Genomic DNA, 13,838 nt, shown 5'->3' with positions numbered 1-13,838 from the left:
ACATGCTTTTTAAAATTGTTGCCATATATAAAAACAAAGCTAGATATGGGTAGAACTTGAGATATGTCAGGGTACAAGCAAAAAAATTAAAGATAGTTTTCTAAACCTTTATAAATAATGTGACTAAACTGATAGCCCTAAGAGTCTCCCCATCCTGTGGAATTTGAAAAGGTTCACCAGGGTCCATTTCATGTCATGCAGACTACTGCCAAGAACTGTCACCACAACCCTATTACAAAGGTGAAAGCTTCAGCTCCCAGAGGTTAAATGTGACACCCATAGGGAAATGGTATAGAATTGCACCCAAGCTCCTGAGTCACACAGAACCCTTTACTGCAGCCTTTCCTAGGCTACCTCCAGTATATCTCAACTTTCAGTCTACCCCCTTCCTGGTACCAGAAAGCACAGATGTGCACAAAAGCACATTTTAAATTGTGAGCATTTAGACTTGTTTTTCTTTATTTGACTCTCCAACATGGGTTCTTGGATTAGTAGTTCTCATTTCAAACCCCGTAATACAAAAGAGCTTCATCTTCTTTTGGTGAGCCAATTGTGAATTTGGCCGGTTCTTATTACCAACAATGTAGCTACAATGAACTTAAAATTTTGAATTCACACTGCCACTCACCATGTGATGACTTCATGCAGACAACTCAGCTTTACTCAGATATGATTGTCCCTTCTCTAAGAATGGGAATAATAAACACTAATGTGATAGAGTTGTTTCATGATTTGACAGCAATTTTATCTCTTGTGGATTACTGCAGAAGCCTCATACTTGGTCTCCCAACTTCCAGGCTTGCCTACCTTTCCTCTAATTATCAATAGAGCAGATAAAGTGGTCCTAGTAAAAAATAAGTTCGTTAAGTCATCCTTCCTGCTTAACTCTTTTCTGCCCAATGCCTTCTCATTCCTTTCAAAGTTATTGAGTGACTGACATTTTATCTGCCACCTCCTCCTTGCCTCTCTGACCTCACCAGCCACCACTCTCCCACTTGATCATGTTTCTCCAGCAACTCACTATTCTTCAAACATATTGGAAACACTTCTGAATCAGGGCCTTTGCATTTGCTGTTTCTTCTGCTTGGAAATTCTTGCTTTAAGTATTTTAAGAATAACTCCCTCTCCTCCCTTTAGGTCTTCATTCAAATGTAATCTGAGGGGTTTACCCTGGCTCCTCTACCTAAAATTACTACCCATTCACACCTGTAATACTCGCTTTATCCTGCTCTATTTTTCTCCTTAGCACCAACTAATACAGCCACACAACCTACACTTACTTGTGTGTTTTATTGTCTGTCTCTCCCACCAAAATATAAGATCAATGTTAGCATTTTGTTCTCTCATTAACTACATGACTCTTGTACAAAAAAAAAAAAAGTATATATATATATCTTCAACTTCTCTGAAGTAGAGCTTATTTCTCTCTTCCCAAGACAATCCTATAGCAATGCCTGCACATAGTAGGAATTTAATAAATGGTTGTTAAACTGATGGCTGAATATTTTAAACGCTTTCAAATTTATGACCACCAAAGCAAGGGAAAAGAAAAAGGAAGAGCTAAGGGAAAGACAGAAAAGAATCATTCAGAGATGCTCAGATTAGAGTGATATGGAAAAAGAGGACCAAGCAACAGGAGAAAACAGAAAGGAAATCAGTGTGGCATAACTGAAAAACCCAGGAAAGAAACAAAAGGAAGGACAGCAAGGAAGGGCTGGTCTTCACATTCAATCAGTGTTCACAAGATTTAGCTACAGTTTTCTCAAAAGCCAGGTCAGCAGTGTCCTCAGAACCGTGGGAAACATCATCATCTGTCCTATGAATAACCAGTTCAGCCATTCCCTCAAGTAGTCCTGGCCTGAGAGGCCTAAAGCACACATAGCTATTACTGGCAATTCCCATTAACAACTCCCAGGAAATAAAAATAGAATCTGGATAATAAAGTCTAACCTTTTTTTCCCTTCGAATTAGTTCAGTTTCACTTGCTCACAAAGTGTCCCGTGCAGAGGCCTCAAATCCAACACTTCAGAGCAGAGTTTCTGGTAAGAAATGGCTGTGCAGAAGCCGCGCAGGACATGCAATTCAAAATGGTGGGAGCGGGTCATGCGCAGACTCTGAGCCCTAGAAATGGAGCGGGAGCAGCACAGCTGCACCAGCTCTGCAAGGATTCCACTCCCTCCCCACTGATGAGCGCCTTATAAAGCAGCCCCACCTGTAGCCTGTTGGGAAAGTGAAAATGCTAGAGCGGCATGACCTTGCATTTCTCCATTTTCTCTTCAAAGAATAAAATTTACTTTGCTTCTAAGCTGAACTTGGTCTGTTCTATTGGCTTCAAGGACACAGGGCAATAGGACCCTTCCTGGGGCCTGAGTGGAAAGGGTCAGCAACACAGAGACTCTAGGGTGCCATTAGCAATTAGATTAAATCCAGCTGTTCTTCATCACCTACTCTTTCTTGGAAAACTGGTTTGAACATATCTGTGATGCCAAGTACTAAGATAATCACTCTAGGGCATAGTCATAATCTGGAATGTTATACCCCTCAGGGCATAAACACTCTTCCAAAGACAAACACACCTCCGTACTACACAGTTAATTGATTCCCGGTCTTCCTGTAAGGCAATGACCCCAAAATTATGTAACGTTTCTTATTCAGATCCCAATCAATGGAAACATCTGGAGCAAGAGGAAAGTTCCAACATCCCATGCAAGGAAGACTCTTTAGGGCCTCAGGAAGAATCCTTCCCTTCTGGTTCAGACTCTACTATAATTTCCACTTTTCCCTCATGGGAGAAAAGTCTCTGGCACCCCAGTTTTGCAAAAATTATTTTGAATGGCAGGTTAAAGTTAGCTCTGAGATGACTTTCAAGATCTATGCTGAGGGAAACAGCATTTGATTTGCAAACTTCTTGGGAATTTTCTTTAGCTAGAGACTCTTCTTCCCAAGGATTTAAAGCAAGATGGAAACTTTAGCTTCTGAATCAAAACAACTCCCCAGAGTTAAAAGCTAGCTGTATTTGCATAATGATTTAGCAGATCCAAACAGCATGGCAAGGTCAGATAAAATTGCCAAGGTCATGGTTCTCTGGAAGTGTTATTGAAATTCAGAACCCCTGATCTGGTGTGTGCTCTGCCCCATGGATATCTCTTCTATTATCCTTCTAATTGATACTATGCATAAAAGAAAATAAATCTACTGTATGCCTGGAAACCACAATCCTACTCTTCACCCCCTTCTTCCAACTTCAGATTGTTCAGATCATGGAGAAAAGGATCAAATCAGAACCCACTGACCTCACTGTATTACCATACAAATGAAAGAACTTGCTAGCAACTGTCATCTGGGCACTCCTGGTCTAAACTAAAAACCGCTGTTGACTGTGCTTGAAAGTATACTTTCAAAGCATTTTAAATCTCTTTCATTTCTTGATGAAATAATTGCTTCGAAATCACTGTTTTAATTTTGAGAATCCCAAAATAGGGATGCTTAAAAAACAAAACAAAAAACCCATGGCCCACGTGCCAGAGAGCAGGTAGCTAAGGAGATTAAACGTGTCAACGATTCTTGCTTTATTGCTCTCAACTAGAAAAACCTTTAAAGACATAGAAGGGAAGCTTCCTTAAAGTCACAGCCTCTTTGAACCTATCCCAGTGAGCCGCCGGATTTCAGATTCCTCAGGCGCAACTCCGAATTGAGAATTCTCCGCGGCTCAGAGTGATGGCCCTCTTAGGTCGCAAGAAATTTTGCCAACTACCACTCCTAGCCTTTGAGAGGAGAGGACTTGCCAGGGGCTCGAGAAGCGCCACCCGGGAATCTCTCCATCAGTGGGCGTTTAGCGCAGCCAAGCGACAGCCTGGCGCCAGGGCTCAGCAACAGGGAGGCGCCAGCTGAGGCGGGGGGAACTTTGCGCTCGGAGCAGAACCACCCTTTGCTGGCCAGTCGCGTCGCTCCTCTGAGGAAGCCAGCGGCGGCGACTGGGTGGAAAGAGGATGAAAGAAAGGAAGAGAGGAAGTAGCGAAGGAAGAAGAAAAATGAAGACAGCGCTGGGGGAGCCCGCGAGAAGGTGACCGACGGTGGAACAAGGATTTGGCTGCTTTTCCGCACCCCTGGCGTGAACGCTTTCTCCTGAGCGACCCCAAAGAAAGAAGTGGGTGAAAAAGAAAGAGACAAGAATCCAAGTGAGCGCCTTGCCTCCTCGGTCATTGTTGCCCCCTAGAAATCCCAGCTGCTTCTCTGCCCAACCTCCCAGAGGAGCCGGACGCAGTGCCCGAGCAGCCAGCCCTGCGTATGGGGCGGAAAGGGAACGGGCGCCCAAGCCGCGGGTGACCACCGCCGCCCGCCCGCCCTGCTCCGCAAGGGGACCGGGCGGGCAGGGGATGCGAGGCGGAGGGACGTGGGACTGGGTTCCGAGACTGCCGAGGGCGCGCTAGGCTCCAACTTGGATGGCCCTGAGTAAGCTCTAGCTCTTGGGACCGCTTCGCCGCGCGGAGTGAGCTGCACGCGGGACCTGGGGGCGGAGACCTTAGGCAGCTGCTGCAGGGGGGCGAGCCAGGCGCAGGAGGGGGCGCGCTTTCTCCCTGCGGGTCTCAGTAATGAGGAGACTGAGTTTGTGGTGGTTGCTGAGCAGGGTCTGTCTGCTGCTGCCGCCGCCCTGCGCACTGGTGCTGGCCGGGGTGCCCGGCTCCTCCTCGCACCCACAACCCTGCCAGATCCTCAAGCGCATCGGACACGCGGTAAGGGTGGGCGCCGTGCACTTGCAGCCCTGGACCACGGCCCCCCGCGCAGCCAGACGCATCCCCGACAGTAGCCGGACAGGCGCCCAGAGAGATGAACCCCAGCCAGGGACTTGGCGGCCCCCAGCGCCCTCGCCGGGCGCACGCTGGTTGGGGAGCGCCCTGCATGGTCGGGGGCCACCGGGCGCCCGAAAGCTCGGAGGGGGCGCCGGGGCCGAGACCCTGTGGCCTCGGGACGCCCTCCTCTTCGCTGTGGACAACCTGAACCGAGTGGAAGGGCTCCTGCCCTACAACCTGTCTTTGGAAGTAGTGATGGCCATCGAGGCGGGCCTGGGCGATTTGCCGCTCTTGCCCTTCTCTTCCCCTAGCTCGCCGTGGAGCAGTGACCCTTTCTCCTTTCTGCAGAGCGTGTGCCACACCGTGGTGGTGCAAGGGGTATCCGCGCTGCTCGCCTTCCCTCAGAGCCTGGGCGAGATGATGGAGCTCGACTTGGTCAGCTCCGTTCTACACATTCCAGTTATAAGCATCGTGCGCCAGGAGTTTCCGCGGGAGAGTCAGGTGAGAGGAGTCTGGCGCGCAGAGGGGAGCTGGGCGCCGCTGGGGGCGGGGAGGGTAGAGCGAGGGAGGGCGAGCATCGGTGAAGACTTGAAGGACGCTGGACATCACAACTTAGGTATTGTTTAAGGATCGGATCGGGCCACATCCGTTGGTGATAGGTAGAAGGATCTCAGTAGAAATGAAATAAAACAATTTAAAGAGCAGATGGAAATAAAATGAGAGGTAGAGGTATCAGATGGAAGGAAGGAAGTGGGGAGAATAAGCGAAAAAACTCTTCACGTTTTGACCAGCAGAGAGAAACCTATTGGTTACCCGACGGAAGTAGAAGTCTGCAGGAGGTTCTAATGACTAGCGCGGGGGATGGGCAAAGAAGGTCCCAGATTATTGGAGTCTTTGCAGTGAGGAGCTCTCAAAACACCTGTTGGAAAGAGCACCTGACCTCTCTGACTTATTTAGAAGGTGTCCCTGAGCTTTAGGCGATAGCATAAGAAAGAAAATAATTCTCTTTGAATTCCTTTGAGTAAACAGGCAATGTGCAGTTAGAACAGAAGTAATAGGTAGAGTGGTTAATTAGTCTTGGATATTGGAATGCCTTAGAAATTTTATCTGATACCTTATAAATGGATGGGAGGACTCGGGATTTTTCTTTGTCCCTACTTTCTCTATGTGATGTGGGTTCAGAGACTGGCTATATTTAGTTGAGTCAGCCCATTTCTGCTCCAACTGTACAGGAATAAAGAAAAAAGACTAATGATTTAGCTTCCTATGGGTTAAAAAAATGTATGTATTTTATGTATATGTATGTAATGATAAATATTTAAGAGGGCGGGATCCTTTTAGGAATATGGGTTTTCTGCATTTTGTACATTATTTTTTATCAAAATATCAAGCTTAATTAAGCTTTCTACAAAGTATTTATGAAACAAATAGGTAATTGGTATTGCTCTCATTTTAGAGCTGAGAAACTAAGGGAAGTTCTGGGGTTTGGTCAACATTGGTCTGTATACTTGTAGAAGAGTCCAAAGAATTTCTAACTCTATATTACTTTCACTATCACTTCAGCTGGAAAAAAATACTTCTAATCTCTTATTGCAATTTTAGTACAAATAGAGATAAAAATAAAATGAGTAAGAGCAAATACATGAGAAAAGTTTGATCAAATCTATGCATATGAAGAGAGTACTAAAGGCTTCTTTTTCTAGAAAAAAAAAAATCTTACATTTTTAATCTTAGGAAGGGCAGACTCAGGCCACTTCCACCAGTTTCCCAGAAGATTCCTATTTAATTCTGAACTGTAGAGATTTGATCTGCAGAGTGCAGGCTAATTAACTTTTATCTAAAATATTTCCGTCACCTGAATCTGAATGACTGCAGGCAGCAGATGGGAAGGCATGGAAAACACAGGTGCACAATACTGCCAGTGGCCAGGGTGTTATAAACATGAAATTGCATCCATAGGGTGCATCATTATTAATATATATGCAGAATTGGATCTAACAAATGCAAGAGTCAGCATCACTTGTTTCTCATCATTGCTTCCTTATTACCTAATACTTCATACCTGCCAATAGTGTTCACAGTCTCCAGACTCCTTTCCATTTGTAGATTGTTTGGCAAGAGAATTAGCAAGAATCCACCCCCCTCCCCCATTAGTGACCTTAGTTAGAAGTGAAATTGTCTATGTTCCATGATGAATTTTTGTTGTATACAGCACATTACAACAAGGGGACCAGAGAAGCCATGAAGTAGCATAAAGAATCAGTGGACCTCATAGTTTTAGGACCCCTGGAGGGAAAAGAGTTCTCTAGGGACAACCCGTGCAAGCTGACAATAAAATACTCTACCAAGCATAGTTACTTCTATATTTCATTCAGAAGTTATTTTACTTTATTTTTGTCCACGCCCACTGCACAAAGAAGTTCCCGAGTCATGGATCAAATCCAAGCCACAGCAGTGACCCCAGGCATAGCAATGACAATGCCAGAGCCTTAGCTGCTAGGCCACCAGGGAACTCTCAGAAGTGTATTTTAAATCATCGTTGTCAATACTACTTTCATGGCACACATCTTGAAAGGAAGAGATTATTAACTCAGGTCTGGTTTGGCCACCTGAGGACATTTTCTTTCATTTATCTTCATATTTTAAATTCAAACACATCTAACCTGTCTTTGCTTTAGTATATAATTTAAATGTCATTCTATAATGTTCTTTATTAAAAATGTCCAGCTCAATGCCAAGTCACTGTAATATGTAATTTTAGCATATAACCACCCTCTGCTTTCAGCAAAAATAATAACTGATCTTTCCCTGGCTTCCCCCTGAAAAGTGGACCTTTATCTAATACAATGATGTGATTTTTTTTTAACTTTCTAAATATAAAAGAATGACAAAGTCGTTTTACACATTAAGTAAAATTGACTTCATTTAGCCACTGTCCTCATTGGAGTCTACTGCCCAGTGACCTAATTTGTTGATTGCACCAGTGCCTGAATAAAGGATTCTAGAAGAGAGTGAACTTGTCCACACAATCAGACAAATCAAAATTAATTTTAGAGAAGGAGCAGCAATAATGTTTTCTCCCACTTTCTTTTGGGCGACTGATTTCTTTCATATGAAACCTTTAATATCTAAAGAATGGTTTTGATAGCACTCTGCTACAACTCCTGAATGGAAAGAAATACCAGTGAAATGGCCAAACCCCTGAGAATAGCATAGCTTTATTTCAGGATACTATTTATTCCTGAGAATAGCATAGCTTTATTTCAGGATACTATTCATTCCTGAGAATAGCATAGCTTTATTTCAGGATACTATTCATTCCTGAGAATAGCATAGCTTTATTTCAGGATACTATTTATTCTAAACATAAGCACATAGGTTCATCAGCTTGGAAGAAACCAGCTTCCTTAAAACAGGGAGATGCATTAAAAGTAAGAGTTAGCTACCTACTTTTGGAAACCATATGTGTATTATCACTACCTAATAAATGCTTAATGCCACATAACACATAGGAAAAGGTCAAAGCATGCTTCCACCCCCACAATTCTGACTTTATCACACCCAAACCCCCACACTTGAGGCCAACTCATTTTATCAAAATGATCCCTTCATAGTTCTAAATTCTTTTCCCATGATCTTCAAATAATGATGCTGCACATGGAATTAGTTACATTTAAGTTACAATAAGTTCTTACAGCTCTTTGTTTCTCTTCACATACTTTTTCAATTTTAGCACCTCAAAATTTACCTGCTGAGGTAATGACAGATATATATTTCTTTTTAAAATATATATCTCATGTTAATTCCATATCCATTTCATTAGGCAGAATTAATGGAGTAATATAATTGGCTTAGAATCAAACCTATGCAATTAAAAACTGCACTACTATTTTCATCTCTTGTTGAATGTACCATCCACAGTTTGCCTGTCTCGTGAGCCATATATGCTACCTAATTAATAGATGTTTATTTCCTTGGAATTGTGTTTTAGATGGTCCATTTTTATAATATAGGGCTAAGTACTGAATTCTGTTTATTAGAATTTGGCTAGCATGGTGCCACTTTTGCATGGTCCAGGGGGGCAAAACAATGTCATACATAACTTACGTGCCTCATGAGGGAACAAGTAAAGGACACTTGTTTCTAAAACATCTGCTCTCAACTGTGTTAGTTTTCCTTGACTTACTCCATGCAAGGCACCATTCTCTCTTCTCTAGGGGAAATGTATTCTTCTTCAGTTCATAATGAATGGCTGGTAGTAGCACCTAATTGTGGCTGACTTGAAGATAAATTATTTCAAATTAAATGTCAAGTGATGCAAAGCTTTCCTTAGCAGTGATCTTTTATAGGTTTCTCTGGAAGAACAGGGACCTGGGATTAAGTTGGAAGTTTTTATTTTTAATTCAGGGATTTTGTTGTAACAGCCCTTACTTTTCTAGATAAATAGAATAGAAGAGACTAAGAGACACCATTCATGGGGCAGTTAATCAGTTTCACCCCTCTTTCTATGTGTCTGCTGTAGAGCAGTCATAGAGAATCTTGGATCTTGATCATGGCTCTTACATCTTGGAGTTAACTTATGATGGAATCATTTGAAGATGAGTTTCACTGTCTAATTCCTTAGTGTTTTATCTTCTGGTGTGGCAGAAGGACTTTGGGTTTTGTACCATTAGTTTTTGGGTTTTTTTGTTTTTTGTTTTTTGGTTTTTTGGTTTTTGGTTTTTTTTACTATGTTGATCATTTTTAAAAACATTTTTTTGGAGTATAGCTGACTTATGTATTAGTTTTAGGTGTACAGGAAAGTGAATCAGTTGTACATATAAATATATCCATTCTTTTTTTCCATATTTTCCTGTGCTATACAGTAGTTTCTTGTTGATCATCTATTTTATACAGGAGGGTGTATATGTTATTCCTACCCTCCCAAAAGCTCCCTCCCCCAATGGTTTCACCTGGGAATACCATTCGATTTTATTTCCTGAATACCTCCTGTCAAATTCCAATCATGTCGGTTAAACAAGCAGAATATAATAGAAGGCATATTAAATTGTACTCAAAAGACAATATACCTCTACCTCTCACTGGCCATGGAATTTTAGGGAAGTTCCTCTATCTCTGAGCATCTATGCTTGTCGGTCAAAGGAAAGTTATTTTACCAATTTGACAGAGTTGTTGTGTGAATCAAATAAGAAAGTGAAGTTCTTTGGAAAAATTGATAGCCAAATAACTTGTAGAGAGGTGCTGGTTTTGATCAGATAAGAATCATCCAAGTCCTAATTCACCATTAACTCTTCATTGGTTGTTACTAATCAAAGTAGGATGTGATTCACAGTATAACTTGCCTTCATCTTCCACCTTACTCATTATCCAATCCTTCATTTTCTTTCTCTTAAAAAAAAAAAAGGAAAGTAGGTTTAACACCACCACCCCCAAAAGACTTATGTTCCTAAGTAGCTTGTACCCTTGCTTAGGATTAGAAGATATGCCACTGTTGCTATACCAATGGCAAAGTTTTTTTCCTTTTTTGTGACTGCACCTGTGGCATATGTTCCCAGGCTAGGGATTGCATCTGAGCTGCAGCTGCAGCCTACACCACAGCTGGGCAATGCTGGATCCTTTAACCCACAGTGTACAGCTCAAAAGTGACCCAGGCTGCTGCAGCTGGAATCTTAACCCACTGCACCACAGCAGGAATTTCCAATAGCAAATTTTTATCAATGCACATGATCAATACAGTTTCTAGAGCCTTCAGTATTGCCATAGAAGCTTCAATAAGATGTGTAAGGTTTTTCAGAAATGTTGGTTTCTCACATTGGTTTTAAGTTTCTCCTATAGGCAAACTTTAGATCCCTCATGAGACTCCCGTCACACAGTCTAACCCCTCTACCCCAGCTCCACCTACCACACCACTAAGCACACTGGCTTATCTGACGTTATTTTCACTGTCAAGTCTTTCTTGATGAAGAAAGCAGTGTGTCGATTCATACTGGCCCAAGATCCTTATCTTGGAAAGATAAGAGTTTGCAGACCAGCTACTTTGAGTATCAGTGCCTAGGCAACTATGCAGGGCTCTCATACCAAGACATTGTACACTTGAGTGGCCATACTAAGTGTAGAGATGAGAATCTCATTGTCTTTTCTCCTGCCTTCTCTAGCTTCCACCACTCACATACACAAAAGAGTAGAGAAGCAGTACAGCACTAGAAATGAGATGTGGAATCTATAAAAGTAGGCAAGAAGAAAGAGCATCTCAGAATCTGCCGCATAGCTTTTTGAGCGAATGCATGGATAACAAACTGATGGAAGTCTTTAGCCACTCATTTCTTTCTCTGATCTTTCTTATATGGGATGGTGGGAGAAGAGAGCAATGAGGGAAGGTAGGCAAGGAGTAAACCAGCTGTCTACTCCCATCCCCCATTCTAACACCTCAGCTAGACTTTCAGATCTCCTGAATCTGAAGATTCAGACACTTTCAGGGGAAATAGAGTTTGATCTCCTGCACTAAGGGAGCAGGATGGTTGTACTGAACTGAGTTGGTACTGTATCAGCTGGAATAAACCCTGACACTAGAAGGCTAGTATCTAGTCTGTGGAGATGAGCCTTCAGGGGTTCAAGTGGTAGAGAATTAAGCAAGCTGAATTATCCCTCATTGTTATTCATTCAAGACATAAATTTAAGAAAAAACTAAGTCATGCATATTTTTGTAGTATTTATGCTCTTCAGGGCTTCTTCACAAATGTGCTCGTAGTATCGCTTTAACAGTCCTGTGAGGTAAATAACAGTGTGTAGACAACACACAAAGTAGTAAAAGAGCTGTGCATTGTAGAAAGTGAGAAGTCACCAAGAGGGGAAAAAATTAACAACTCCTTCTGAATTTAGTGTATTTGTCAACCTACAATCCAACAACAGACTGGATCCATCACTGTTTTTGAATTATTGCAGGAAAAAAAGATAAAAGCGATATCTACTTACAGGTTTGATAAGTAAAATATTTCACACTAAATATCAAATAATAGAAATTTAATTAAATGAATCATGGTCTATCTTTACAATGGAATACCATGTACCCATTCAAAATGAAAATATATTTACTGACACAGAGATAAAAAATGTATACAGTGTATATAATGTGTGATCTTTTGTAAAATATAAAATCTAGAACTATGTTTATACCAGTGTTAAATGTGGGAGTTCCTGTTGTGGCTCAGTGGGTTAAGAACCTGATGTTGTCTCTGTGAGGAGGTGAGTTGTATCCCTGGCCTTACTCAGGGGATTAAGGATCCGGTGTTGCTGTGGCTCTAGCACAGGCCTCAGCTGCAGCTCTGATTCAGCCCCTAGCCCCCAGGAACTTCCATATGCTGCAGGTGTGGCTGTTAAGGAAAAAAAAGTTAAATGTGATTGTAAGTAAATTATAGAAGTCCATATTTTATCCTGTGTTTCCATTTTTCTCAAGTATGTATTACCTACAAAATTAAAAATAAGGGAGGAAAACACAAGTTGCCTTCACGTTTTCTCACCCGTGCTTTCAGTTCTTCATTATAAAGTATAGATTTCAGGAACAAACTGTAGAGTATGTTTAAATTTATCCTTTCACATCCATATTTTCAGTTTGATCCTCACAGTTACTTCGTGAAGTTAGGATAATTAGTATACTTGTATTCTGCAAATGAGACAATGGTAACATATAGATGGAAGAAATACAGGTAGGAGTGAAGAGAATAGGTTTTTGAGAAGCACACATCTGTGTTTGAATCTTAGCTCTACCACTGTCTAGACATTTTACCTTGAGAATGTCTCCATGCCTCAAATTTTGATCCACAAAATGTGACTACCTTATAAAGTTACGGTGAGGGTGATAGCATGTATGCGAAGTTCTAAGAACTGTCCCTGGAGCACTGTGTATCCTTATGCTAATGATCATTCTTTTAGTACATAGTGTTGACATGGCTTAATTAAAAACTGAAATAATAAGAACGAGAACTCAAATATTCTAGCTTGCTCTCCAGACTCTTTATACATGCATTTTCCATATGCATTTGATATTCAGACTTAAGAGATCTGATTCCAGTAGATCAACCCTAAGAAAAAATAAGATTCTGCTGTTTTGAAACTCCCCTTAGAGGTCTAATTCACTGAGTTGCACCCTCAAGTTAGGCATGTGTAAATTTGGTCAGCAATGAAATGAACTTTGAGGTCCAGTTTCAACCAGTTGCTTTTTTTAGTGGGTTCTGAATGCCTGGATCTTTGGAACAGTTAAATCAGAGGTAAAAAATAATGTTCTGTTTCTATTTGTCAGTATTAGTGAGGAGTTCACAAGTCTTGCCTTATCTACTACCCCAATTTCTCATAGGAGGCTCCCAGAAACTAAAATTAAGGAACAGTAGAAACATGACCCAGTTTTTGGTTTAGGCTTCTTGGGGGAGACTGGGAGAAGAGGGATTTTAGAAAGGGCAGAGTCTAACTTGATGTGGATTAAAGGTTCAGAAGTTTCCCTTTTCTCATGCAGGCTTTATCCATACCAATTGGACTGACTTGTGCATCTATTAGCTCAAAGTTTGGGAACAGTAGCACTGTTATATACTAAGAATTGTAAAAAAGGATATCCATATGGCAAATTTGGTGTTTGATTGAATCATCACTATATCAAAATTGATGCATACAACGTATAGGGACTTTTAAAATGTGTATTGCTTTTCTGATTATAAAAGTAATTCATATGCCCTGCTACCCCCGGGTGTCCTCCAATAACCTTAAATAACATTTTGATGTTATGCTATTCTGTCAAGGATACTGGTTTAAAATTTGTAGAAATACTTGGGTACAAGTGGAGAAAGCTTTATTGTCACTCCAAATGGGCATTGTCATCAAAGAATAGAAGAAAGGAATTCTTTTTTTAAAAAACTTTCTGAAAAGTCAGAGCTGGCATGATTTTCGAAGCATAGGCATTCTGAGTTGATGGTATTTCTGTATTAAAAGGTGGTATTTTCCTTTGTATTTGCAGTCTAGCTTTATATTTTCATCACTCTGCAGGTGCTGAGTCTATACAGT

General features: G+C 41.5%; 1 protein-coding gene across 8 annotated transcripts in view; it reads left to right on the top strand.

Annotated features, from left to right (window-relative positions):
• Positions 1-3,937: 3,937 nt before the first annotated feature.
• GRIN3A (glutamate ionotropic receptor NMDA type subunit 3A) overlaps positions 3,938-13,838 on the top strand; it is a 156,103-nt gene continuing 146,202 nt past the window's right edge. For 6 of the 8 annotated variants that reach the window (XR_014824944.1, XM_021066896.2, XM_084991559.1 and 3 more), the window contains exon 1: positions 3,938-5,291. Coding sequence is in view for 7 of the 8 variants with exons in the window: in XM_021066896.2 (XP_020922555.2) it covers positions 4,593-5,291 (699 nt within the window). In the remaining variant the exon portion in view is untranslated. The remainder of the gene's footprint in view (positions 5,292-13,838) is intronic. The other 2 variants (XM_021066903.2, XM_084991579.1) reach the window with 1 other exon arrangement.

The sequence above is a fragment of the Sus scrofa genome, chromosome 1, assembly GCF_054392235.1.
Source record: "Sus scrofa isolate SSC_HxYL_T2T_F1_AM1 chromosome 1, Sscrofa_HxYL_maternal_Yorkshire_Landrace_v2.0, whole genome shotgun sequence".
NCBI classification, from domain to species: Eukaryota; Metazoa; Chordata; class Mammalia; order Artiodactyla; family Suidae; genus Sus; species Sus scrofa.
The sequence above is the reverse complement of the archived record's forward strand: the minus strand, read 5'-3'. Positions and strand labels throughout refer to the sequence as shown.